This window comes from Vigna unguiculata, chromosome 3, assembly GCF_037176805.1.
Source record: "Vigna unguiculata cultivar grain cowpea cultivar isolate G323 ecotype 2 chromosome 3, ASM3717680v1, whole genome shotgun sequence".
Lineage (NCBI taxonomy): Eukaryota > Viridiplantae > Streptophyta > Magnoliopsida > Fabales > Fabaceae > Vigna > Vigna unguiculata.
Window position 1 is genome coordinate 1,124,333 of NC_140794.1, and position 26,684 is coordinate 1,151,016.

Here is a 26,684-nt window from a genome sequence, read left to right on the forward strand (position 1 = left end):
TATCAATTTAATTGTAAGTGTAGGACGTTCTATATAGAGAAAACCATATAATTCAGGAAGCTTGAGTCTGTATCATGTAAATTTGTATGTTAATCAAGGTTCACTTGTCAAGGAGATAAGAATTCACTCTCATCACGTATAAAAAGTTTTAAAGGTAATACCTTTATTATAAACTAAATCTTCTTATTTTTAATGAAACTTTGTTTTCTATTCAAAATGTGAGGAAGGGAAACTATTTCTTAATTTAATGTGTCAGAACTTGATCTTGAATTATATTTTCTAATTTATTAAATTGTTTTCTAAATGATCAAATTAACATTTCTTTAGTAATCTTGTATTAAATTTTTTGTTAGTGATCTAATAAACTAATTAAATTAAACTATTTATACTTATATTAAGTTTAAGGTAATTGGAATAAATGAGATTGTTATTTTTCAAACACTTGAACAAAGTGTTATTGAAGATCAACACTCTAGATGAGAATCATTCAAATACTATTTCAAATTGTCTTATACTAAATTAATCTTTAAAAAAATTTTATTTAATCTTTCATGGTTAGTTGTTATATCTGCTCTAAATAAAAGGTTTAATTTGTGTTAGATATGTGCAAAACAAGATTGTTTTTAGGTAATGGTGCCACCAACTCTTCATTAAACATGCAGTCTTGTATCGGTGTTGTTAATTTTGAATTGAACTCTGATGACACATTAAAATCCTTTGTTACTTAAGTTTATGTATATGACACCAATGCAAATGGTCATTGACATGATTTCATTATGATGAAGTTTCAACATATTACGATGTTCTTACATCAACTTCATCATAGAACATCATAATATACTGAAATTTCATCCTAAGGAAAATAATGTCCATGACCATTTGTATTGGTATACATCAACTTGAGTAACAAAGGACTTTAAGGTGTTATTGAGGGTCATTTCAAAATTAATAAACTTATACGAGATTGCATGTTTAATGAAGAGCTGGTGGCACCATTACCTAAACTTTGATCCAAAATCTTATTTTAGACATATCTTACACAAAATGAAATTTTCTTTAAAGCAGATATAACAACTAACCATGAAATGTCAAATAAATTTTTTTTGCAAGATTAATTTAGTATGCAACAGTTTGGATAAATCTTGTGATGATTCTCATCGATAGTGTTAGTTTTCACAAACACATTATGTTTAAGTTTTTGGAGGATGACAATCTCATTTATTCCAATTACCTTAAACTCAATATAATTAGTTTTATTTAATAAGTTTTAGATTAAGTTAATAGATTAAAAAATATAATGCAGATTGAGTTCTCCATTACATTAAATTGAGAAATAGATTTCCCTCCTCACATTTGAATAGAAAATGAACTTCGTTAAAAATAAGATGATTTAGTTAATAAAGGATATAAACGATGATTCAAATATTTTGGAATCATATATATATTATTGATATATTATGTATTGATATATTAATTTAATCTTGTGCATGTCTAAATAAGGAATAAAATACATTATGTTATATTATCTACATAAGTAAGAGAATAATATTTAGATATGTAAAATAATAATATATCAATACATACATATGTAAAATAAGATGACTTAGTTAATATATCAATACATTGTATCTTAACTAAGTTACTTTTAATGTCGTGAAACAATATTTGTTGTAAAAAGTTCAAGCTCCCTTAAACAATGGAGTGTAGTGATAAGAATCCATTAAAAACAATATTTTTCATTTCTCGCTATTTTTTTCTTAATCCAAATAACTTCATTCTCATTTCCATTTTTCATTAAATTCATTCTCCAAATCCATCCTCAAATTTACTTCAAGGAATGTAATGTTTTTAGGATGAATTTGAGCTGTTTCAAGGAATTTTAACTGTTTTAGAATGATAAATTTGATGGAGATTTTAATATTCTCATCCCTTCATGAACGAAGAGATTAGAAGAAAAAGAAAGGTCATTAGAATGAACTTTTTACATTTTTTGTCCATAAATTTTACATAATATTATAAATTATATTAATTATAATATTAATGATGATAACATATGAACATGATTTCAACAAAAGTTATAATTTGAAAAAAAATTTGACAAACTTTATTAAGAGTGTTTTTCAAATTAAGATGCTCCGGTTTTAATTTTAATTTTTTAATTTTTTAAGTTTTTCACTCTGGTTGAGAAAATGATAAAATATTGTTAAAATTTTCTCTGTTAAAATATCATTCCTCTAAAATCAATTCCGAACCAAACACACACCAAGTACATCGCTAACCCTATTTCAAATTCATCAATTCATTCCCTCTTTAACGCAGGTTGTCCATATCATCCTATTCGGTATTCGGAGCATATGCTACCATGTCTAATACGAATTTATCATTACGTTAACGCTGGTTATCCATACAATGACATAATTTGGAGGATTCAATATATTTCCAAATTAAACGCATCAAGCCAAACAACATGCCACTGGATAAATCAAAGGATGGGTTCAATGATCAGATGAACCAGTAGCTATTGAAGACTCTGACAAGAAAAATTTCCAAAAAGTAAAAGTTTCATCGAGTGAAAGTTCCAAAGCTGCCACTGCTACATGTCATGTCATATGTTTTGCAATTGAAGACAAAATGTTTGTTCAACAAAACAGCATTTCTGACAAATAAACAAGTGCTAATCTAAGCAAGCACTACCCACAAAACCTTCCATTCATTATACACAGTACACACAAAGTATGAAAGATGTTCTGTCTCCCAACCCTGTACCCTTTTAACTGCATCCTCATCGTACATTCTTTTTCCCTCTCCAAATCATGATAAACTTCATCAATTACCTTAACTAATGACATCAGCTAATAATATGAACAAAAGTTACTTCTTGCTTTTCTTGGCCCTCCCAACACGTAAAAAGGAACCCAACCCAAAAAAACCAGCGCTTGCTTTAGAAATGCAAGGAGTTGGTAGGTTCAAAACAGGACTAATCCAAAGACCATTGGCGTAAGATCCACCATAACTCTTACCAGAACGAGACCTTTGCACAGGATACAAATTTAAGGTTGAAGAACTTGAAGATGAGAGTGGTTTAGCAGATGAATGCTTAGTTGAACTCACTCTCTTTGAAAGTGGCGGCACTGAACCAGTTGAATTGCTCCTCGACAAAGGAGGTGAATAAGACATGAAGCTTTTCTTTCTATCACAACTAAGACTTTTGCTTCTGCTGAACACCCAGAAAGAGTTTGACTGAGTTTTCTTCTCACAACAACCACCACCATTCACATCCACAACTTCTCTAATGCTCTCTTTCTTCGTTTTGTCAGAAGAACATGGAAGTGGAGGAAGTCTGGTGTACGGAGATTCCCCATAAAGGGTGTGTTTACGAGTTGTGTTTCTCTTCGGTTGCTGCATCTGAACGGGAAGGGGAAGGATCACCCCATTAGAGAAAAGTTCATCAGCAGAAGATGATTCAAACTCAAGGCTTCTCCCAGTGCTGAACTCAAACTCATGATTTGACCCAACAAGCGTAGTAGTGTCTTTGCGTGACGCATCTTGTTTCTTTGGTAGCCCCGAGACATCATGGGAAAAAGAGAAACGAGGAGGAACTATTTCAGAACACATAATCACGGTGTTATTTGTTGTTGTCACCGAGGTTGAAGTGTGAAACAAGGTGGACTTTGAGTGAGAAGAGAAAGGTGAGGAAAAGAATTCAAATTAAAAGTGAAAAGTAAAACAAGGGGAAAGAGATTTTAAGGGGTGGAATTTGAAAATAGACAGAAACAGAAGGCATCCAGATACAGTGTACAAAAGGAAGAGCGTGTGTGAGCATTTTGGCTTGAAGGGATAGAGATATAATGTGAAAATTGGAAGATGAAAGGAGATTCAATGCTCTTCTCTGAAAAGGAGGCACAAGGGATTTTTGTGTCTATCATTGTTGGATAATAGAAACAAAAGAGGATGACAGAGAAAAGGACTTAAAAAAAGGAGAAAATGTTGTGTGTGAGAATTTGGAAATTGTAAAAAAGGATGAAAGGTGCAAAGTGAGTGAAGGTTAAAGGTATGTGGCTGAAACCAAGATCTAATTCTGCTGAATTGAAGGAATAATGTTTGGAGTTTTGGTCTGCAAAATGGCCAGCCAGCAACTCTTGTTCCATAAGATGTAGACTTTGCTTGTTCTTATCTCAAACCAACCATTCATCAACTCTCATATTCTTTTCCACCGTCATCTTTATATATATAATTTTAAGGTGGGAGGAACATTGTCTCTTCTATAACATAAAGTGTAAACAATCACAAGTTTTTAATATAGTTAAAAAAAATGAACCAGTCTCAAATCAACATTTATAAATTATCTCTTCTTCTTGTGTCTGAGGATCATTTCTTAAGAACATCTATGCCATATATAATACTGATTTGAATAATCAAATTACACGTGGATGAATCACTCCATACTGCAGTCTTTATGGGTTAATCACCCCATACTTTAAATAAATACGTTTTCTTAATTTTTTAATTAAGTAGAAAGAATCTTCACCCCACCATTAACTTAGAAACTTCTATATTTTGTATCACAATTTGTCTCTTTTAGCAACATTTCTTATTGTATAAAATAATATGTATAGTGTTAAAAAGATAATACATGCATGATTAATGGAAGAATACGTTAGAAGTCCACATTCATTATAAATAAGACAATTTTGTATTATATAAATGAATATAAATTTTATTTTACAAGTTAGGTTGAGTTATATTTTATTTTTTTTCGGTTTAATCAAATCAAAGTTTCTATATATCGAAAATTTTGAAAAGGAGAAAATGAAGTTTGATTAGTTCAATATCTTTGAAAATCGAAAGCTAGATCTTTCTATAATCGCGTTATTAAAAAAAAAAAGAAGGTGATGAAATGAAAGAACTTTGTACCTGCCAACATTATGGGTGCATTTAAATAGTTACACTTTCTATTTTCTTTTTTCTTTTAATTCAATCAAGTACACTGTGCTTCTTCTTTCTTTCTTTATTTTTTATTTCATTTGCCACTTTCTTCTTTTCACCGGAAAATGTTTTCCAAACATAAACACTTGTTAAGATATGAATGATTCATATTCCAAAAAAAGTGGTTACGTATTGTAACTTGACTTGAAACCGTTGTCACGCAACCATCTGCTATAAAAACTTAGTCAAATTAATGAATGATACTGACTCAATGTTTCTTTACCACCCAACGTTCCTTGTATGACACCACCATGGTTGGAAATGGAAATATTCACACCTTCCTTCTAATGTCCTTTTGTGTTCATCTCTAATCAAAATCAAAATTTTCCTCATCGTTTTCATAATAAAGACTCCCATTAAATGTTAATAGCATAAAATTTACTCTGGAAGATAAAGAAATTCTTTTCAAAACAGAGTAAAAACTAGAAACAATATTGTTTGATTATTAGTAAAAAGTCATAAAAATAGACATTAAGCATACCTCAATCTCAGATATATACGTTTAAAGATCAATGTCAAATAGGATATAAAAACAATAAATTTTGTTCGGATAAGTTTGAAATGATTCTGATATTTGGAAGTCGAGATAAACCAATTTTATAATAGTATAAAAGGGGATGCAAACCTCATCTTACAAGCTGATTCTGTTAGAAGGAGCCCACAGAGAGCATCTATGAACCCTGAATTGGTCATAACAGAAACCATTATTTGGGACAGGAAAAGATGTAACCAAAATCATAAATGACGTACACTTTGTTGATCGAAACAAATGTTATTTGCACATAACAATTATACAGTGAATTTGCTGTACACATATGAGAGTGTGACTGGTCTTCATTTGATTAATAAATGACGTGAATGCTTGAGTGGACCAAACAGAAAGTAAAATGTCATCAGTGCTGCAATTATATACTTCCTGCCGATGCTGCCTCTTCATCTGTCAAGAAATGAAAAAAAAAAATCCCAAACTGGTAGTATTTCATCTCATTAGTCAAGTTTAATTATGACAAAAATGAATACGATTTTTTTTGAATGATGAATAAATTTGAAATTTGAAATTTTACAATGTACTGATTGGAACAGTGGTAGGAGAGGTAGTTATTTCCAAATGAGAGCATGATGGGTATCCTAAGGTCAAACAATTATTTACGATTACAAAAAAAACAAAGCATGGGATCACACCACTGATTGGAGCAGTGGTAGGAGAGGGTGGAAGAGGTAAAAGATCTTGAAGTCATAGTTATTTCCAAATAAGATCATGAATCCTAAAGTCAAACAATTATTTACAATTACATGAAATTTTATTAAAAGTAAAAAATAAAATAAAATAAAACAAATAATGGGATCGTACCAAAACAATGATAAAAATAACGCTTCATCAAATTCATTTAAATAAATCATCGTTTTCATTAATTATTAAAAAAAAATCGCATGAACTAACAAGAAAAAAAGAAAGTTTTGGTGAAAACTTTAAAGTCATTCCAAATATTAATACAATCACTTGTACACGGTGTCAAAAAAGTATTTTCAAAAACAAAATTAATATCATATCAAATTTACAACAATTTAAAGAACATAATCTTTTTTTACTTAAACTTAAGAAATCGAATACACATAAATCTAAATCATTTTGTTGTCAGCAAACTCCCAAAATAAATCTAAATAATGTTCTTTATTTTTCAACTAAAAATTATTAACCTACAAACTATCTTTCAACTTAAAAGCACGGAAAATAGACCGAGAACCTTACCTTAACTTTTGTGTATTCCAATCTAAATAAAATTTTGAATCTATTCTTTCACCTAAAAAAAACTTAATAAACTATTTGCCAACCTAAAAAATATAAAATAATAAATAAGCAATTATTGAATTTAATAATCGAATTCTTCGTATCATATTAAACGACTTTTCTTTTTTTCAACAAGAAAACTTCTTACGATCTTATGAATTATCAACCAAAGTCGCATCCGTTGTTTTGGGTAAGGCTATTTCAAATTCAAACAAATTAAAAAAAAATCGGAAATTGTAGACAAATTTAAATACCCAATGAATTGCACATGCCTAACTACATTTATTGATCTAACGTCTTAAATGTATTGTCAAGTCATAACACTCTGATTTAGAAGTATCATAAAACTCATATACTAAGTCTATGACTTTCTTATGACTCCTCCGAGAATTTCTTTCTTTCTTAATTTAAAAAAAAAATTCTCAGTTTTAAAATTTTTACTCAAAACCAAGAGTTGGATCTGAGAATTTATAAGATCTTTCTAATAAAGGCACTCCTTTGCATTTGAATTTCTACACAATTTAAAACATTTGAGGTAGTTCTTAATTTTTAGAGTAGCTTCACCACCTACTTCCATGGAGGTTACCATTTTTGTCACTTCCATCACCTTAAGTTATTGCAATTATCAAACATCCTTTATCTACGCTTTCTTATTCTATTCATGTCAAGATAATGACATTTTCATATATAAACCAACTATCGCCACAACACCATCTTCTTATTTTTGTTTTGTAATTTATCGATTATTTAATACTTGGAAGGTAGTTTAGTATTAGAGAAACTATGCTTCCTGGTAATTTAATCTTAAAGTTCTGATTTTTTTAATAATTTTAATATATGCTGCTGATAAATATTGGTAAGAATATATATATATATATATATATATATATTAAATATGTTTTTATTTATATATATATATATATATATATATTAAATATGTTTGGATTTCACATTCTAGATTCTTTGTTCTAATTTTTTTTTCAGAATTTAATATATTCTAAATTGTATTTTCTGGAAAATATACTGATTTTAAAATGGATACTTTTGTTATTCTGTAATAATAGAAGTGTGAGAAGAAATTATAGAGGTGTGAAAAAGGAAATTAGGAAGGTGCAAGAATCAACTGTCTAAAAACTAGGGTTGAGTAAATTTCAAAGATGGATACCCGCAACGCAACATTCGCAATAAGCACACAACATTAATTCGCACACAACATTAATTCCATCAACGACTATTATATTTCCCTAATTACAAAGTCTAATTTCAATTCCAAGCCTCAATTACATGTTTCAAATGACACGTTTATTTTTCGTTTCCATGAAAAATTTGATTGTTAACTAAATATCTTATTCAGTTAAGTTATAAAAGCTTAGTTCTTGAGATTTAATACAAATTCGTTTAGTAAAACGGAGCAAAAATTGATTTTAAACTAATTTCAAAATAATTTTGGATCAAATTTTAAAACAAAAAGGCATTTCAGATTCTTTGAAAATTATACTATTAAAATTTGTAAATCTATCGATTTAATCATTGAATTAGAACTATACATGTCCTTGATTTGGTGTCAAATTTTGTCAAAAATATACAACAATAAAATAGTAATGAAAAGATTAAATATAAAAAAAAAAACGGAAATGTAGATAGTATATTAATTTTGATCTATTCCAATTAGTTATCGAATAATTTACCTACACAAATGAAAGATAAAATGTTCTAATTACTAGGGGGGTGTGGAAAACTTATTCAGTATAGTTTATTTTCAGTTAAGATGATTTAATATGAAAAAATAAGTTTAATATCTGATATTGCTACAGAAGCGAGTTTAACCTACTACACACAAACACACACAACACTTGGAAGCTGAGGATTTATAGTTCATTCACCCCCTATATTGGAGCTCCTTACTACTAGGTACATTTGATTGATGCCAATATAATACAGTATGAGTTTAACAGTCACAAATATCCTAAATGCAATATATAACAAAATAATGAGCGTGCAGGAATCCATTGGTGAATAGTTCCAATCTTTTTACAGGCACATGGAGACATGAATGCATTATAATGGTGTTCTTATCTTGTGAAGTTATGGTAATATGAACAATTAGATGGCCATTGTAGTTCACCCATAAAGAAAAACATACTACTTGTCATCGAAGATCAATGACATCAAATTTTAAATCTGGGTTCATGTAAACATCTGTGCATGTATCGTAAATGGGACCACCATCAGGAGGCTGATTGTGTGGATGAAAGCCACGTTGCTGGCACTGTCTTATGACCGACATTCCACCTGGGGTTGTCAACCGAAAAATGCCATGGCTTCTGTACATGTAAACAGGTAAGAGTCATTTCAAAATACACAATCTTTCGGCCACCCAAATTCAGTACCTTTTTTATATGTAAATCTGAAAATATTCCAGCAAGAATAATAAATAGCTGACGTAGGAGAAGCACAGCAAAGAGGAAACCATCATATTTACATTTTTATCTTTTATATATTTTTCCTGACAGCTAAAGTGAAAATGGCTTTAAGAATTATTTATCATCACAACGTTCCTACCAAATTCAAAGGCTGTGATAGTGAATGATGGACAAGTAAATTGTAGGAGTGGAAGAAATGAGGACGTTAAAACGGATGCGTGATTACACGAGACATTATACAAATTGATTGTGTACATGAAGAGATTGGTGTAACATCAATGGAGGAAAATATGACAGAAAATCAATTAAGGTGGTTTGTCCACAGGGCACCAGCGGGGAGAGTAGAGTAGAGTGGATTGTATGATTTTAAGTCTTCTGAAGAGGAAAAGAAAGGAAACCAAGAAGAATCATCAGGTATACAACATCTTCGAAACTTTAGGCATTACTTCCGCATACGGATTTTATTGAATTTAAACTAGACATTTATCCCCTTAGTGAAAAAAAAGAAAAAAAAAAAAAAACTATAGGCCCAATGAAGGGACAAAAGCTTAAAATGCAAGTAAAACTTTAGAAATATATTAACAAGAACTAATATGTACCAATAGGGCATATAAGGACCAAAACTTGAGGGTTTTATTTTATATATATAGAGGCTACTACTTAAATGAGTGTCATCTATACTAAAGACCAAATGATTCGGTCAAACCATTGAAAAAAAAAAAGAATTATGTACAAAGTGAGTTATATAAACATTTTCCTATGAGATTACCGATCACTTAACAATGAGAGATACGAGGATTTGAAGCCAAGTCATGCAGTTATTATAAATAAAAGATAACTTCGTAGGACAAATAGCATTAGTCTTAACTGTCAAGGCAGCATTATGCTTGATAGTTATATTTCAAATTTGTCTCAAACTTAATTTTTAATTGGATATCCTTCTTTGCCCTTTTCCCACATGAAGACAGACATTTTTAGACACGATGTTACCTTGAACTGTCTGTTGGTGCCATGACTATTGCAACAGCTTCTGGCAGCATAATCTATAGAGACAAGCATTTGCATAAGATGCAAAGAATATAAGAAAACACCACAAAAATAAAATGTACTCAGCTTGATTAGTAATTGAAAGCACAACAAATATGTATGTGTAAGGCACGGGCCTCTAGAGCACTACAAATAGTTCCGTGTTTAACAGAAACCATAGAAGAATAAATTTTAGCAAAATCACCAAATTTCTAGGAGATCGATATCAAAGCAAGATGCGCTAGAAACAGATTTTTCAGGTACATTGTAAATTGTACACCGTATATGAAATTATACGTTTACACAAATATATGTTAGATAGTAAAGATGTAAAACTGAATCTAGAATGAGTAGTTGCAAGTCTTCATGTATAAATTTCTACAGGAAATTTAATCTGGATAGCGTATAAACCATTTCCTCATTTGCAAATAGCAGAAATATATTTCAAAGACCAAGGCAAACAAATCTCTACTAAAATTTAAGAAACCTCTCTTGAACTCACCTGATACGAGTAATGGGTATGTACATCAATTGATGACATGAAACAAGATTGTGTGGGATGTGTCTGGCAATGCAGAATTATATATCAGTGTTTGCAACATGGGAAGACAAGCAAATTAAATTATGCGAAGAATATGTATAGAAAACTGAACTCACGTGGATCCACCCTAGGGGGAAAAGAGATTGCTTATCCTGTACTTCAAATATCTCCTCTTCATTTGTAGCTTGGCACTGCTCCAAATGTAACAAATTTAAAACAAATAATTGGAAACGATATTACTCAAAAGGCTTGAGATGAATATTTCTTACAGAACTAGATGTTGCCTCCTGCTTTGGGATTATTAGAGCTGTAATATAAAATTTCCTGTTTTTCTGCAGATCAGTTGTATTAGCAAAATATTAATCAATATCTCACAATATCAGCTGGCAGATAGATCCAAAGTTAAAACCAATCACATTGGTGAAAATTTTACAGAACTCAGCATGGAAAAATATGTTATGTAGTGTGGATGCCCAAACACGCATGACTAAAAGACAAAGTCCACAAATTGTTGTTGCTATGGACTTAAGACAAGTTTAAATTTCTTTTTGGTTGCTAGGAATCCAACAACAGGTTAATTTTGTTTCTAAGATGAACAGCATTTAATACAAATGGAAACTAATATGGAGTTGATAGGTCCCAAGCTAATCTTGGATCTATCCTTGCTTGTTGCTTCAAGTTCCAAAAAATATGTGAAATCACTTACAAGCAAACCTGCAAGAATACCACAAGTCTCTAAATTTTTGTCAGTGTTTGATTTGGCAAGCTCCATAAAACTCTTCATCATAGAAGTTGACTGCATATAGAAACAATTGTCAGGAAAATAGGGAATATACTATAACTGAGAATAGTTATTCCTCCCCAGAAATGTACCCAAAAAAAGTGGAGAGAGAGAAAATGGCGCATGCTGAATTCTGTGTTAAATTAAATCAAAGCATATATTTAAATTAAGGGTTATAGATACAAGAACATATAGTTTCTCTCAATCACGTAACATGTAATCCACCCTATTTACAATCCTATGTATGAAGATTGCTACACATAAAACTGGCTAATTGACCTCTCAATGACTAGGTAAACATTAACCAGACGATCATTTGAATTGACAAAGCTAGTAGTGATTCTCCCAACAAGATCTTCTCTTAAATAAGATTTTGTAGCCAATAATGGACGAAAACATCCGAATCATGAGATAAAAAGCCGTAAGAATAGCATCAGACCTAAAAATGATGAGGAACACTACCATGACACAAAAAGCATTCAAATTGTTTTGATTAGGTGTCTGTTTTTACATTAAGCTGCCTCATATTGTTTGAAGAAGAATATCATGCAAAGACATAAAATATTGAAATTGTTGAGACAAATATTCATAGGCATTAAAATTTCGTAGTGTAAAAGGGAACACCAAATTGAGCCTTGATTTTATATATAAAAGAGGAAAAAGAAAACAACTGAAAGTGATATTTCAGAAAGAATAATCACCCACAAAATTGACAAAAGTTTGACTACGTGTCAAGATATAATTAGGATCCTAAACATCAAAGTGAATTAAAGTAAAAGATTCATGACACGAGACAGCAACAGTGGTGGCTAGAAACCATAAAAAACATTGGGTAATAGAGATTCAGGGATATAGGGCCAAAAGCTAGAGTGGTTCCACCTGGTAAGCAAGGGTTATGGTTACTGAGTAATAAATTCCGTGTGTTTAAAAATGGAACATACATTTATATTAGGGCTTAAATATAAAGATAATATGTAACCTTCCCTATAAGAATTAAATTAGAAAACAAAAAGAAAGCATCAAAGAATGTTGTTAGTTCTTACAATGTGTAGTTGCAGAGGAGACTCGCCACGAACAATACTATCTGATGTTGGAATTTCTTTAATACATCCTTCCTCAATAACATGAGGTGACACTGCCGGAATCAAATCCTGTACTTCAGCAAGTACAGGTGGAGGAGAAGGCTGTCTGATAACTTGTATTGGAGTAGGGATTTCTGTTGCTTCAAAAGAGATAAGAGAAGGAGCTTCATCAGCACGCTTTTCCTGGAAGTTGTCACTCGGGGTAAGAAATGATTCTACATCTGATCTTTGTTGTTCTGAAATGCTATTATCTTTTTCACTCAGAGATCCATCTTCCGAGGGTTGCTGAAGGCTGTTTGTTCAGGCAGACAATCCAACGGGATGGATTTAGTTGATATAAAAAGTAAATAGATAAACAAGCTCAAGGTGCATCATGGGCAAAAACATTTCTTTTATGATTCAAAGTGGGGCACAAAGTAGGCCTTACAAGATCAAGAGGGAGGGGATAGGGGAATGGGAAAAAGGGTGATATCCCACTACTTGACCAACTGAACTAACTCAACGGACATCAAGGATGGTAACTTGAGAAGCATTTCACCAATCATCAAATCAAACCACTTTTTTGACTAAATTATCTAAACAAAGTACCATTATTTAAAAAGGCCAACAACATAAAAAAAAAATACTGCAGAAACTTAAAATAGGCCATAACCTTGGAATTTCAACTGGAGACAAATCTATGATGGTTGGATACCTGACCTACATCCAGATGGAACATTCAGAATGATCTTTGAACAGAATTAAAATAGCTAAACTCTAAGCATACCCCTTGATCACTTGCAGGTGGTCGCCACTGCCCTTTCAGTCCATTGGGACCAAGAATAGAATGTCTGGAAAGAGTTTCCTCCTTTGGACGTAGGAGACTTAGAGATCTGTAGAAAGCAAGCATAATCACTGGGTTGGTTGTCAAACAAAACAAAATCATCTAGCACTATCCACTTTCATATGCAAAGTCTAGTATGACAATCGTAGTAACTAAACAGATTATAAAACTTCCACATAGCTTCATGCGCGCAGAGAAAGTGGGTATCATTTTATGCAGCACTGATCACCGTCAGAACGCAAAACATAAACGTAGGAAAAGTCCAAATGTTCAATACTTACAGTCTTCTCATATTTTCTTCCACAGGCCTTACACTAGAAAACTGCTGACCCCTTGGTCCATGATAAACAAACGCTCCTGTAGTTGGCACGATTGCCTGGTCACATACAAAAGAACATGGATACAGAAAATTCTTTGAAAGGGCGGTTGGAGAGCATACAAATCGCTAAAAAGCATTCACCCAAAAGAATAGATGTAATTGTGAGGAATGATTTTCATTGATAAGCTACAACCTTCAAAGCAGATTCTCAGACAAAAGAATGAAAAAAATTGCAGCAACATTTTACCTTTGTTCGATCATAGCTAGCCAAAGATTGCTTTTTCACTGGAGAAACCATCAAATTATTTGAATAACAATTTTCCAGCCCATTGTGGTGGTGGTATGCTCGCCTGCTGTTATTAAACTCATTGATCTTCTGTTGCACCTTTGGTTTCAATTTCTCCAGCTCATTCAAAGAATTTAACAATTTCTATGACAAGAACCTAAAAATTAAATTACATCCAAGAATGTGCAACACTTTATAGATAGAAGACAAGATGAAAGCTAACCTTTCTCAAAATTTCTTTCTTGATTTGTGGAGATGATCTATAATCTCGGTGACGTGGTATCGTCTCAGAGACCAAACTAACACCAATCAAGGGCAAAGACCTCAATTCAGTTTGATGACAAAGATAAGAAAAATAGAATATAATATTCTTCAACTACTCTAGACCAAATTATCTCAAAAGACAGTACAAGTCACTGAGTCAAATAATATACCGTGGGGCATCAATATTACCTAGAAAATCTTAGGAGCATGACATATAGATCGACAATATTGTTCTCTGCACGAAAGATATCAGCCTGCAATACCAAAACAAAAGAGCTGAGAGGTCATGCAAAGCAAATTGCAAAAATTATCGTAAAAATGAAACATTACCACTTTTTTGTTTCCAGATATTGAAAGGTATTAAAGCAAGACAATTAATTCGGAAGCGGAGAATAAAATCTAAAATGTCAGTACAAGCAATTAGCACTAAAAGAAAAAATATGTATAGTCAAACACTGAAATTATTAGTTGCAATGCTGCATGAACTTAATAGCATAATAGTTGGATAGTGAAATTCATACATGCAATTTGTTCATGTAACTCTTAATTAAGATCCTAACTATCTAGCACTTCTATATTCAAAAATGTATAAGAAAGGGTAATTACAAATATTTTCAACTGTTCATTTTTATGCAAAGGCAAGCACTTGCACAACATTATAGTTGCCCTTTGTTTGTGAGCAGTTGGTGCTGGGTTTGAATCCGAAAACAACCTCTTTGCATAATATGAAGGGGGAGATAGTGTACAGTGATACTCTCCGTTATCTTGGTTTCAAAAATGACCATTTGAGCACTGGTATGTTAGCTTCTCCAATAAACAGTTATCAGCTTAGCTATGCACACATGCAACATCAAATTGCATATTGGGTAGTTAGTTGCAACTGTAGGCACTGACTAGGAAGAATGTAGGCTTAAATCTATTAGTTCTATGCTTCTCTTGTAACTTTCTATCTTCCCCTATCCCTCTCTATTCGAACCTCTTGTATAAATAATATTTTCAGTTAATTAAATCAATAATTACAATGAGCTTCTACTATGAAACCCCTCTCCTCTAATTTGGGCTCTACGATTTGTGGCCACATCAAGGTAGTTTCACTTTCCTCGCCTCTCTATAAACAAATAACAGCAAAAACATGATGTTGAGTGTCAAGAATATAACCTAACATTCTTATAAATTTAAATGCAATAATATATCATAAATGAAAATTAAAAAATGGCGGCGAAAATTGCAATATCTCAGTGAACCCTATCTTTGCCTCGTCCTCCTCCCGTATATTCTTACAAAAGCAAATAAAATGCTACCAAAATCATTGGTGTTCACATCATACGCCGTGTAAAGGAGAAATACCTGTTTGAGGATATTATCCGCGATCCTGTAGTAGAATCGCAGAGCAAGTCGATTATCAACATCGAGTTTCTGCGTACTTGCAGCGATATTGATGGTCTCCGAAGACAACATCTCCCTTTTCCTTCCGCAGAATCAGAATTGAATTTGTTGTTGATGAAGCTATGCGTTTCACTGCAGACGCAGTTCCACTCTCAGTTTAGCTTCGCCGAGTCGTCGTCAATGGCGGCTTCGGAACACAAAAACAGATCAGCGGATGGCATGTCATTTTGGTTTCTCACGAGGGCAAAAATGGTAATTTTCAGTTACTATTCCGTTTTTTTTTTTTTGTTTAGTTTGTTTGATTTGACGACCTCACACCAACCTCGTTTTTGTTTTTAATTTATAAAGCCCACACAAGTTCATGAATAAGAGTTTTGAAGTTCTTTTCACATTTGTATAGTATTGTACAGTAACAATTAAAAGAAAGAAAAAATTATAAAAAAGAAAAAAGAGACACAAGTAAATTCTGCTAAATTGGTGAATGCGTGTATTAACATAATATTCTAAAAATATAATAAATATCTAAAAGAAGTTCAACCATATAGTTTTGCCAACTAATGCCAATATTTGTAAAACTTAATGGGTTAAAATATTTGTTTAATAATCATTCCCTTAATTTTAATTAAATAAGTATCAAATTCTTGTTTATAAAACTATTATAATAACTAAATTTTATGTAATTTAATGGTTGTAGGAAGGTTTGGAGTAAGTCCCATAAGGAAAATTTTCATGAATTTTCTGTTACATATGAGAATGAATTAAAGTGTAAAATTAGAAATGATTCATAAAATCATTCGTATTAAGTGATGTATTTAATTGCCTTGAATTGTGGTATTTCATATACATAAATGAGGTTGAGATTTGGCTTTTGAGTCTAAAAAGGGTTAGACATTTCTCCCATTATATTTTCACAATATGGAGACATTTCCTCCCATAGTAGATAGGCTTTTCTTTCTTTATCAGCATAAAATACATAATGTAATTTATTATATTATGAAGATTTTTCTAACATTATTGTCATCTGTTAAATTCTACATTTTTTTTATAGTAACTATTATAATAAAACAGAGCACACAAACACTGAAAAATAAGTAACAAAGTTGTACTTGCTTGCTTGGCCTACTACTACTCGTTAAAACATAGTTCCTACAATTCAAGTTATACTTGTTACAGTCCAAGGATTCACTAGGAACTGAGAAAAAAATCTGTCAGCAAAATCAAAATCCACTTGCATGAATAACAATGCTAAAATTTCTCCACACGTAGGCCCTTTAATTTTTAGAGCATTATATACAAATAAAGAAGTGAAAAAACAAACTATAAATAGCACTGCAAACAAACTATAAATAGCACTGCAATGTGCCATGCAAAAGGAAAAAAAAATAAAAAAATTCATGAAATCAAAATAACGTGCTTGCTTGCATGGCCTACTACTTCTTGCGAACAACTGGGATACACTTCACCAGCAGACCAATTGGCCAAGACAAAGCTCCAATGCTAACACAAACACCCCATTGCTCCCAACTCAATCTCTCAGTACTTGCAAACTTTTTCAGAAACTCAACCATCACTAGCTGAAGAACAATAGTTAGGCTCACAATTGCAATGAACAACCTATTCTTACCAAGTCCCTTAAATATGTTCTTCTTCTCCAGCTCCCTTGCATTGAACTCATTGAAGACTTGGCACAGGACAAAAGCATTGAAGATAATGGTGTTCTTCACCTTCTCAGTGACATCAAAGATTGATCTTCCCCTGAATTGTAAAACCAGCAACACCAGAACCTGGTACAATGCCTGTGAAATGAGGTTCTTCCACATAACTCTAGTTATGAGTGGCTCAACTCTACCTACTGGTGGCATCTTCATGAGATCATCAGTAGGTTCCTCAGTGGCTAAAGCCAAAGCTCCAAGGGTATCCATTATCAGGTTTACCCACAAAAGCTGCACTGCTGTGAGAGGCACTTTACCAGAAGAAACTGCAGCTACAAAGTTTATGACCAGTGCAGCTACATTAACTGTGAGCTGAAACTGAATGAACTTCTGAATGTTTTTGTACACACATCTTCCCCACCTGATTACTGTAACCACAGAAGAGAAATTGTCGTCAAGGATAACAATATCTGAGCTCTCCTTTGCCACTTCCGTGCCTTCTATTCCCATGGAAAGTCCAATATCTGCTTCTTTTAGAGCAGGTGCGTCATTTGTGCCATCACCTGTGACTGCCACCACATGACCCTTCTGCTTTAAACATTGAACCATCAGAAGCTTGTCAAATGGAGATGATCTCGCCATGACCCTGATTCTGTCAACCTTATCCATTCTTTCCTCATGCGAGTAATTTCTGAATTGAAACCCTTCCACCACAGCATCTCCATCCAATTCTTCACTAGGATCAAGAATCCCGCATTCAGAGGCTATGGCCTTCGCTGTGTGCACATTATCTCCCGTGATCATCTTGATCTTCACTCCAGCATTTCTACATGATTCAACTGCTGCTTCAACTCCAGGCCTACAAGGGTCTTTCAATCCAAGTATTCCCAACAGTGTTAGTTCTGTCTCTTCAAGCTTTTCACAGACCTTCCCGTTGGAGCTCTTTTGGGCAAAGGCAATGCATCGCAAACTTTTGGTAGCCATGCCCTTCACAATGTTCTCGATCTGAACCCTTTCTTCATCATTAAAGATCATGATTTCCCCTGTTTGGTCATAATAACTTGAACACATACCCAATATCATCTCAGCAGCACCCTTCCAATGTGTAACAATCCTGTTGCTCCCTCTCTTCTCCCTCATCAAAATCCCACTTCTCTTTTTCTCAGAGTTAAACGTCTCCACGTGAATGATTTCACAATGCTGCTTCACTACATCAATGTCCATCCCCAAATCCCCCACAGCCCAAGAAAGCAACGCTTTCTCAGTTGGACTACCTGAAATTTCTGGTTGCGAGGTTTGTGGGGTATTGTAAACGCTTCCTGCGGTATTCAACCCAATTCCTTCTTTCAATAATTGTACTAAACTCGGCGCCAAATGCGCACCTTCTGCTATTTCCTCCTTTCCCACCCAAACCTCAGTCACCTGCATCTCATTCATCGTAAGAGTACCAGTTTTATCAGTGCAGATTGTTGTTGCTGACCCCATTGTCTCACAAGCATAGATTCTCCTAACCATGGCATTATCCCTCATCATTTTCTTCATGGAATAAGCCAGAGTCAAAGTAACAGCCAGAGGCAACCCTTCTGGAATAGCCACCACCACAATTGTCACAGCCGCTGCAACAATCCCCACAACCGCATTCATAACATCATCAAACTTTGTCTTCCTCCCGACGAATTCTCGGTTACCAAAATCATCTCTTGTACTTCCCGTGACGTAACGTATCATAGATACCACCAAAACAAGCGCAGCCACCAACAGCCCAACCTTGCCGATAGCAGAAGTCAATTTATTAAGACGCCCTTGCAAAGGTGTCTCCTCATTAACCTCTCTCGCTATCGAACCCATCATTTCACCCCAGGCAGTGTTCATGCCCACAGAAGTGACAATCATGTATGCAAAACCATCACTGATCTTTGTGCCAGATAACAAGAAAGGGTTTGTCTCAGCGTTCACGTTCACGTGATCACTCTCCCCCGTCATGCTAGATTCGTCCACCTTCAACGAATACCCCTCCAGAAACACTCCATCAGCTGGAACCTGATCACCGATCTTCAGGTACGCAATGTCACCAACCACCACATCATAGATTGACACGCTTTGGCGTCGACCACCTCGTACTACTTCGACTCCTATGTTCTCACTCTCGGCAGAAAGCTTCCGGAACTGTCTAGATTGATTGAAGTTACTCACAGAAGACACAACAATGACGAGAATAACCGCCAATATGATGCTTCCTCCATCGTACCAGCCCTCCTTCCATCCATGCTGCTTGATCCCAAAGCCAAGAGAAAGCACAGCACAAGCCAAAAGGATGATAATAGTGGTGTCCTTAAAAGATTCAAGAACAAAAGAAAAAAAACATTTAGATGGAGGTTTGGTGAACATGTTGACACCAAAGACACGTTTCCGGTGATCAAGATCGTCCTTGCTGTCGCTTACGCCGCGCTTGACATCGGTTTCAAGAAGTGAAGCGAGTTCCTTGGCGCCTCCAAATTGGGTGAGAGACTCGAGCGTCTTGTCCCTTACCATGCGACCGAGAAGTTTGGGATCAACGTCGAAGGGTTTCTCACGTGGGATATGCACGTGGTCTTGTTCAACATCAATGGCCAGATACGAGAATGAGCGCAAGAGCCTTGGAGTTTGAATGTTGAAAGCTTTGTTGGAGACTTGAAGAAGAGCCTTGACGAAAGTGATCGCATTCAAAGCCATTCTCCACCTCTTCTTGCATGTTATGGGGTACGTGCAGGGTTTGACCATGTTCATAACTCTCAGTGAGATTCAAGGATTTGAAGACGAAACAACAATGTGACCATCATGGGTAATTTATATGGGAATTATTATCATCAAAACGATGTTACTGATTATAAATTACGCGTAATTCGAGTTATTTCTTTGACCCTTCATCATATTTCAAATCTTCACCGGATTCCATTAAGTATCATAACGCGTTTTTACGTCGGTTAAATGCAGTGTTTTTCTTTCTTCACCTTACACATATATTACGCATAAATAGCAGGGTTTATATGTTTGCTTTGGTTTTCAATATTACTCATTTATCGTGATATATTGTGTTTAATTGGTTTTTATTTTTTCAGCAGTAATCTTATATCTATTCTTTTATTTTTGTTTTGAGTGTTTTAATTGCTAATATCGAATAAAAATGAATTATTTTACATTTTTAAGATATTATCCGCATTTATTTTTACTTCATTTTCCTCTGTTTTTCTTTTTATATGACGATTAAGTTTCTTTTACAGAAATAAAAAATATAATAAATTTTCTTCATTTTGAACAAACAGTTATTAATTTTTATATATTAAAAAAATTTACTTTCTTTACTTAAAAAATCAAATTAAAATTTAGATAAAATAACCAATATTGTCCTAGATTTTAAAGCAGATAGAAATACAAGTTTAAGACGTTTAAAAAAACGAAAAATATACGTTTTTAATTAGTATAAAATTAAATTTATCAGAGAGGAATATTTAAGCTGTATTTAAAAAAAATGTATTTTCACTCCTCTCCTCTAATTAAGTCAGGGTTAAGAAACGATTGAAATTTGAGCAAAGAAAATATAGTGATAAATATCAAATCAAATTAATGCACAATAAGATTTTGAATTTGTAATAATATCTTAATATATATCAATAGGAAAATATAGCATTCTTTTTTTAATTTGTATTTTCATTTAGCATTATATTTGAAATCATGTATGTCTCTCTCAAGTCCCTTGCATTTTCCCTCCATTTCTTCAAGGTAAAGGGATTGAGAAGCGATTCTAATTAATGAAGAAAAGAAAAAAATAAAAGCCTTTTGAATTTATAATTTTTTTATAATCTTTTTTTCTGTTAGCATATTCTTTTGCTTCTGCTTGTTAGCACTTTTCGCTAGACTTTTGTTATCATTTTAAAATTTACAGATTTATAAATATTGTTTATATTATGTTTCCTTTAATAAAAGTATTTTTGCAACATTTATTTTATTAACAATTGGCAAGTAGTTATAAAAATACGAATATATGAATTGATAAGAAGCTTTTTTTAAATATTATATCATATTATAATATCAAAATATTAATTCCTCGTAGTTAAAATTAAAATTTTATATGATATATGCGCAATATATGTTGTTTTTATTATTATTATAGATATTCTCAGTTATTTACTATTTTTGCAGTAAAAGTCATTACATATATATACGAACTTTAATAAAAAATTAAATCTGAATGTAACCATAAATTTTTAAATAAATATTAAATTGCAATATGTTTCTTAAATAAAATGAAAAGGTCCTTATTTTTAAAACTGAAAACTACATTATATCATAGTGGTACAAGTCGAGTCGATGACAACTTTACTCCGGCAAAAATATGGTGTTAACAATAAATATAGGTTTGTAATTTGCTTACTTAAAATTTTATTTTATAATTAAATCATCAAATTATTAAATACTTATTTTACATATATAAAAACAATAGTATTAATTATAAATTTAAAAGTTTATAAAAGCAGTTATAGTCCATCGACCAGTCAACATTTACAAGGTGTCATTGAAACTTACTCAAAATAAAGTTTTTATATTTAATATCAATGCAAATAACAGATTAATTAATTAATTTGATTATATATATATATATATATATATATATATATATATATATATATATATATATATTTTGTAAAGTTATTATATTTTTAATTGTGAAAATAATCAATTGTACTCATTATTCTCGTATAGATGTCAAAAAAATTGATCGGTGTAATCGGTATATATATTTTTTATACCAACATTTTAATGGGATGGATACTAATATCATAGTATTTATATCTTGGAATATATGTTTCTGAAGTCTAATTTCCAAAATACCTTATATATATATATATATATATATATATATATATATATATATATATATATATATATATATATATATATATATATATAATTACAAAATTCTTAATTAAAAAAAATTGTTTTTAAATACGAATTTAAATCGGATACAAATTTAAATAAGTACACATTTAACTAAATGGTGAATATATTAAGGAGGACTAGTATGTGTATCCTCTCCACGCAATTGACATCTCATTCTTATTATATATAACTAACGAATATATAGGCATTGTCGTATATGTGTGTTTGTATTTTTTAATTTTCATAAAATTTGAGTTAAAATCAATAATAAATATATAATTAATTTTTAAAATAGTTGTTAAATATAAAATTAAAAAAAATAAAATATGTACAAAAAAAAATTTAAAATAATGATTTAAGACAAAAGAAGTTTTTACAATAATAACTAAAAGTAAATTATTTATAAAATAATTAATTTTTAAAATAATTAAGAGTAAAAAGTAATATTATGAGATGAAGACATAAAATAGGAAATATCTTTATCTATCGTTATAGATTAGATATTCTAAAAGACTATAATATTTTGATATTACCTTTTTTTTTTACTATCATTTGATGTTATCCTCACTATTATTTACTTTCTCTTTTTTCTAAAAATATAAAAGTTAGTTTTTTTAATACTATTTTATCTTTATATAAGTTGTCAAAAGTTCGTCAAATAAGATTTTTCTTATTCTAAATTATTTTTATTAAATTAAAAATTTTAATATGTGTTATATCTATTTAAGAAAGAGAAGTGAACTTGTGCTGAAAAGTGAAAGAAGTCTGACACAAAAGGTTTGACAGAGTCTGTTGTATACTGCTACTTATCTCTGGTATCCACCAATACTTGAGCAGAGAAGAAGCAACGTGATTGAGAGTGTTACAAATTTCTAATTTTGATCCAAACCCAGCCTCATTCAGATGTCACCAACTTCATTGGGAAGATTGAAGAAAACAAATCAATCATCTCTTTTATGACTGCATTGTTATTTTGCAGATCCCAATAACCATAACTACAACTTTCATTCATTCATTCATTCTTTCTTGCAATTTTACTTGATGAAACCCAACTGGGAGCTCAACAACTGCTGCAACCACGAACAGGTGGTGTTTCTGGTCACTGTCGGTGTCTGCACTGTCGTTATACTTGCAGTATGTACCCCTCTCCTCTCCCACCTTTCTTTTCCTCTTTGCATTGGATCCACTAAACATACCCAACTCCTCGTAAGACCCAAGTTGGGAACTTTATTTCTTTTGGGTAAGATCTTTTCTGACATTGTGCTGCTTTTGAAACAAAATCAAATGCCATTTTGTAAATGGGTATATTCTGGTGCTGCCTTTCTAAATTTGAATTGCTATTTCCAAAGTCAACGATTCAAGCTTACCAGGAATGTTCTTTTCCCTTACTATCGTAAATTGCTTCAGCTAAGCATAATTAAGATCGGTTATGGATAAACTCTCCTAATTCTGCATGTTTAATTCCTATTGCAATGCCTGAATCTGAATAGTTGGTTATGTGCTTTTATTAATGTAACATTCACTCAAGTATTCTCCATCTATTGAATGGAGTTTGTAATTGTATCAAAACTCCTGATATGTTAGTATTGTAATAAATGCGGTGTATAATAGTATGTTACCTATGTTTTCGTTGTTAACCCCTTTTTTATAATTCCTACATTTTGCAGCTATGGAGAACAGTCATACTCAGACCCTTTAAGCTTGTTACAGTATTTCTTCACGAGGCAAGCCATGCAATTGCTTGTAAACTCACTTGCGGTCATGTAAGAGTTTAATATTGGTGCTTTATTTGTTCGATTAACATTTCTGTGTTGATTAAGTACTGAAAGAGAACATAATTTTTGTTTTGGTTTATTATTCGACCAGATTTTTAGTGTACATTTTGATCTATCTGTCTCAAATATCTCTTGTTTTTAAGATTTCTGATTCCCTCGTCTGATGTTACAACACTCTTCTTCCTCTCTTTCAATTTTCCTTATTTGCTAATCAAATGAGTATACCATATTACCATCACTTCGCAATAATTTATACTCACATTGTGTTGTATAGTTTGGTATCAAAAATTCCAGTTATGGATATTCTATACACCATTGTAATCTTCTTTTGCTTCTGAAAATCAGAAAAGTATATCCTTTTCGGTAAGAATAGCTAAGCACCCTTGACTTGACATTTAATTGCAGGTAGAAGGAATACAGGTTCATGCTGATGAAGGTGGAACAACACAAACACGTGGAGGCGTATATTGGTTAATCTTGCCAGCTGGATGTATTGTCTAAAATTTTTGCTTATAAATTTTAGTTTTTTTACCTTGACATGTATGTTAATTTAATTTGCAGCTATGATGCAACAGATAAACATATATAATAGCATTCTAAATTATCAAATCTATTCTCATAAATGTGATCGTTTCTGTTCTTATTGCTTATCATCTACAGCGTAGCAGTAAATGTTCATATCCTGCTTATAGCTTTCGTAGAATACTGTCATCATTGCTATTAGTTTCTGTGAATATTTTGTTTCATTTCATCTTATTTGTTTTTTATCCTTGTGTTGTTGATTCAGATATTGGTTCATCTTTCTGGGGCATGGTATTGATACTTGCATCGACAAAACTTCTTACTGCCAGAATAGCTGCTGGTTGTTTTATTGCTGCTCTTCTTATTGTCCTCTTCGTTGCAAAAAACGTAGGTGATGGACACTGGCCACTTATTTTAACCCTGACCTTTCTCCTTTCATGCTACAATGTCTATTCAGAATATGAAAATTTAGAAACAGATTGAACAGTTTCATTCAGTAATAAAATACTTGCATCTCTATGCCAGTGTGTGACAAGTGGAACTATTTTTTCTGAGATAGTGAGATGATTTTGATCCATTGTACTATCTCTGCCTTATATTATGACTGACCCTTTATTCTTAATCTGCAATTCTGCATGCAGTGGACTCTTCGGGGACTTTGTATTGGTATGTTATGTGTCTTCATACTAAAGTTCTATGAGTTACAAATAATGAATGTATAATCTGTTTTTCAACATATTTTATGTTTGGATATTGAGGTCTCAGGATTTATAGTGTTCCTTGGGGTGATATGGATTCTGCAAGAGACAACCAAAGTTCGAATATTGCGGTACATTATTTTGTTCATAGGTAAATACGGTAGCAATCTTTTGTTTTGAACATACTTTGATCCTTTTCAATGAAAACATATTTACTTATTTTCAAAATCAAAATGCAGGTGTAATGAATAGCTTGTTTTCTGTATACGGTATGTTTTTGGAAATAAAGAATTAATGTGATTTAGTGTGACATATACCTTCTGTATGGAATATTAAAATGCCCTTTAACATGACATTGCAGATATCTACGACGATCTGATCTCCCGAAGAGTAAATTCTAGTGATGCAGAAAAGTTTGCAGAAGTGTGCCCTTGTCCTTGTACTGGTGTTGGATGGGGAGTTATTTGGTGAGTATATCTTATTGCTGTGTTGTTTATGCAAAAAAAAAGGTTGTTGAACTCACTGGTAAACTGAAACTGAAATCACATTTACAGTGTTGTGTTTTATTTAACCAATTCTTAACTCTTTGTGCAGGGGTTTAATATCTTTTATATTTCTTTGTGGAGCAGTGTATCTGGGTGCTGTGATCTTGTCATGACTGCACTTGTCCTTAGTTGATGAGTAATGCCTTCCATTTTAATCCTTTTTGGATTTCTTTTATGTGCAAATGCAGGAACAAACATTCCTGCTTCAAGTTCTATTACCACTGAAATGTTATTTATGATAAATAAATATATATATATATATTATATATATATATATATACACATATATATATATATATATATATATTTCACATTTAGTTTTTATTTTTATCTCTCTTCTTATCACCTCGTATATAAATCTATCAATTTTATTATATATGTTAAGTGTTGGTCAATTTTTTTGTATTCATAAATCATTTTTGGTCATTTATATGGAGACACAGTCCCAAAAGAATCCTTTAGCAGTATGACTTCATTCATAATCATATATCGAAGGTGATCAATTATAAGGTAAAAACGTCGAATATGTTGGAGAAAAACATATTTTTATAAAATTAAAGTAATTTATGCATGATTTATAAGTGATTTTTTTCAGAAATTAATCCAAAATTGCTTTTATAATTTGGTTTCCTTATGATTTAATTTCAATTCTGTTTATTTGTTTTCATTTTTTAGTGCACCACAAGTAATTTTGATAAATTATAATTAGTATGAAAAAATAGAGATGGTTTGGGTACCCATTTCCCAAAACTAATTCATAGCTTGGGTTAGAAACATGACATAAGTAAAAAATAATAACTCTTCGTTTTAATTAACAATTGACGATGCATAAGTATTTAATAAAATGATCTATGAATTACAATTTAACT

At 32.0% G+C, this 26,684-nt stretch overlaps 3 protein-coding genes and 1 pseudogene across 5 annotated transcripts; 1 reads left to right on the top strand and 3 right to left on the bottom strand.

Moving 5' to 3' along the window:
- Window positions 1-2,543: 2,543 nt before the first annotated feature.
- LOC114177285 (uncharacterized) lies at window positions 2,544-4,205 on the bottom strand. The gene has a single exon (XM_028062562.2). The coding sequence runs from the start codon at window positions 3,613-3,615 to the stop codon at window positions 2,872-2,874; it is 744 nt and encodes a 247-aa protein (XP_027918363.2). The 5' UTR covers window positions 3,616-4,205; the 3' UTR covers window positions 2,544-2,871.
- Window positions 4,206-8,722: 4,517 nt separating this feature from the next.
- AMSH1 (associated molecule with the SH3 domain of STAM 1) lies at window positions 8,723-16,004 on the bottom strand. Its single transcript, XM_028066414.2, has 14 exons — window positions 15,668-16,004; window positions 14,510-14,574; window positions 14,280-14,355; window positions 14,018-14,200; window positions 13,733-13,827; window positions 13,395-13,500; window positions 13,281-13,327; window positions 12,590-12,920; window positions 11,472-11,561; window positions 11,035-11,097; window positions 10,882-10,956; window positions 10,727-10,789; window positions 10,189-10,241; window positions 8,723-9,099 (listed from the first exon to the last, which is right to left on the bottom strand). Exons 1-14 carry the CDS (start codon window positions 15,776-15,778, stop codon window positions 8,925-8,927), a joined length of 1,533 nt encoding a protein of 510 aa, XP_027922215.1. The 5' UTR covers window positions 15,779-16,004; the 3' UTR covers window positions 8,723-8,924.
- A 908-nt stretch (window positions 16,005-16,912) lies between these two features.
- LOC114176740 (putative calcium-transporting ATPase 13, plasma membrane-type pseudogene) lies at window positions 16,913-20,149 on the bottom strand (annotated as a pseudogene).
- A 2,887-nt stretch (window positions 20,150-23,036) lies between these two features.
- Window positions 23,037-26,132, top strand: LOC114177273 (uncharacterized). 3 transcript variants are annotated; one of them, XM_028062548.2, is made up of 9 exons: window positions 23,037-23,409; window positions 23,943-24,038; window positions 24,456-24,540; window positions 24,838-24,959; window positions 25,214-25,238; window positions 25,338-25,421; window positions 25,510-25,539; window positions 25,632-25,737; window positions 25,865-26,132. In XM_028062548.2, exons 1-9 carry the CDS (start codon window positions 23,317-23,319, stop codon window positions 25,926-25,928), a joined length of 705 nt encoding a protein of 234 aa, XP_027918349.1. In that variant the 5' UTR covers window positions 23,037-23,316; the 3' UTR covers window positions 25,929-26,132. The 3 variants fall into 3 exon arrangements, with proteins under 3 accessions (XP_027918349.1, XP_027918350.1, XP_027918351.1); XM_028062549.2 differs by having other exon boundaries at window positions 25,900-26,132; XM_028062550.2 differs by having other exon boundaries at window positions 23,037-23,361.
- Window positions 26,133-26,684: the final 552 nt, after the last annotated feature.

What these genes read in the sequence shown, in the direction of transcription:
- LOC114177285 (XM_028062562.2), bottom strand. Translation starts at nt 3,615, where the DNA reads ATGTGTTCTGAAATAGTTCCTCCTCGTTTCTCTTTTTCCCATGATGTC.
- AMSH1 (XM_028066414.2), bottom strand. Translation starts at nt 15,778, where the DNA reads ATGTTGTCTTCGGAGACCATCAATATCGCTGCAAGTACGCAGAAACTC. An exon ending in GAAGAAAATATGAGAAGACT is followed by an intron (nt 13,501 to 13,732) that starts GTAAGTATTGAA and finishes TGCTTTCTACAG; the next exon opens with ATCTCTAAGTCTCCTACGTC. An exon ending in CTCCTCTGCAACTACACATT is followed by an intron (nt 11,562 to 12,589) that starts GTAAGAACTAAC and finishes TTCTATATGCAG; the next exon opens with TCAACTTCTATGATGAAGAG.
- LOC114177273 (XM_028062548.2), top strand. Translation starts at nt 23,317, where the DNA reads ATGAAACCCAACTGGGAGCTCAACAACTGCTGCAACCACGAACAGGTG. An exon ending in GTTAATCTTGCCAGCTGGAT is followed by an intron (nt 24,541 to 24,837) that starts GTATTGTCTAAA and finishes TTGTTGATTCAG; the next exon opens with ATATTGGTTCATCTTTCTGG. An exon ending in TCCTCTTCGTTGCAAAAAAC is followed by an intron (nt 24,960 to 25,213) that starts GTAGGTGATGGA and finishes TTCTGCATGCAG; the next exon opens with TGGACTCTTCGGGGACTTTG.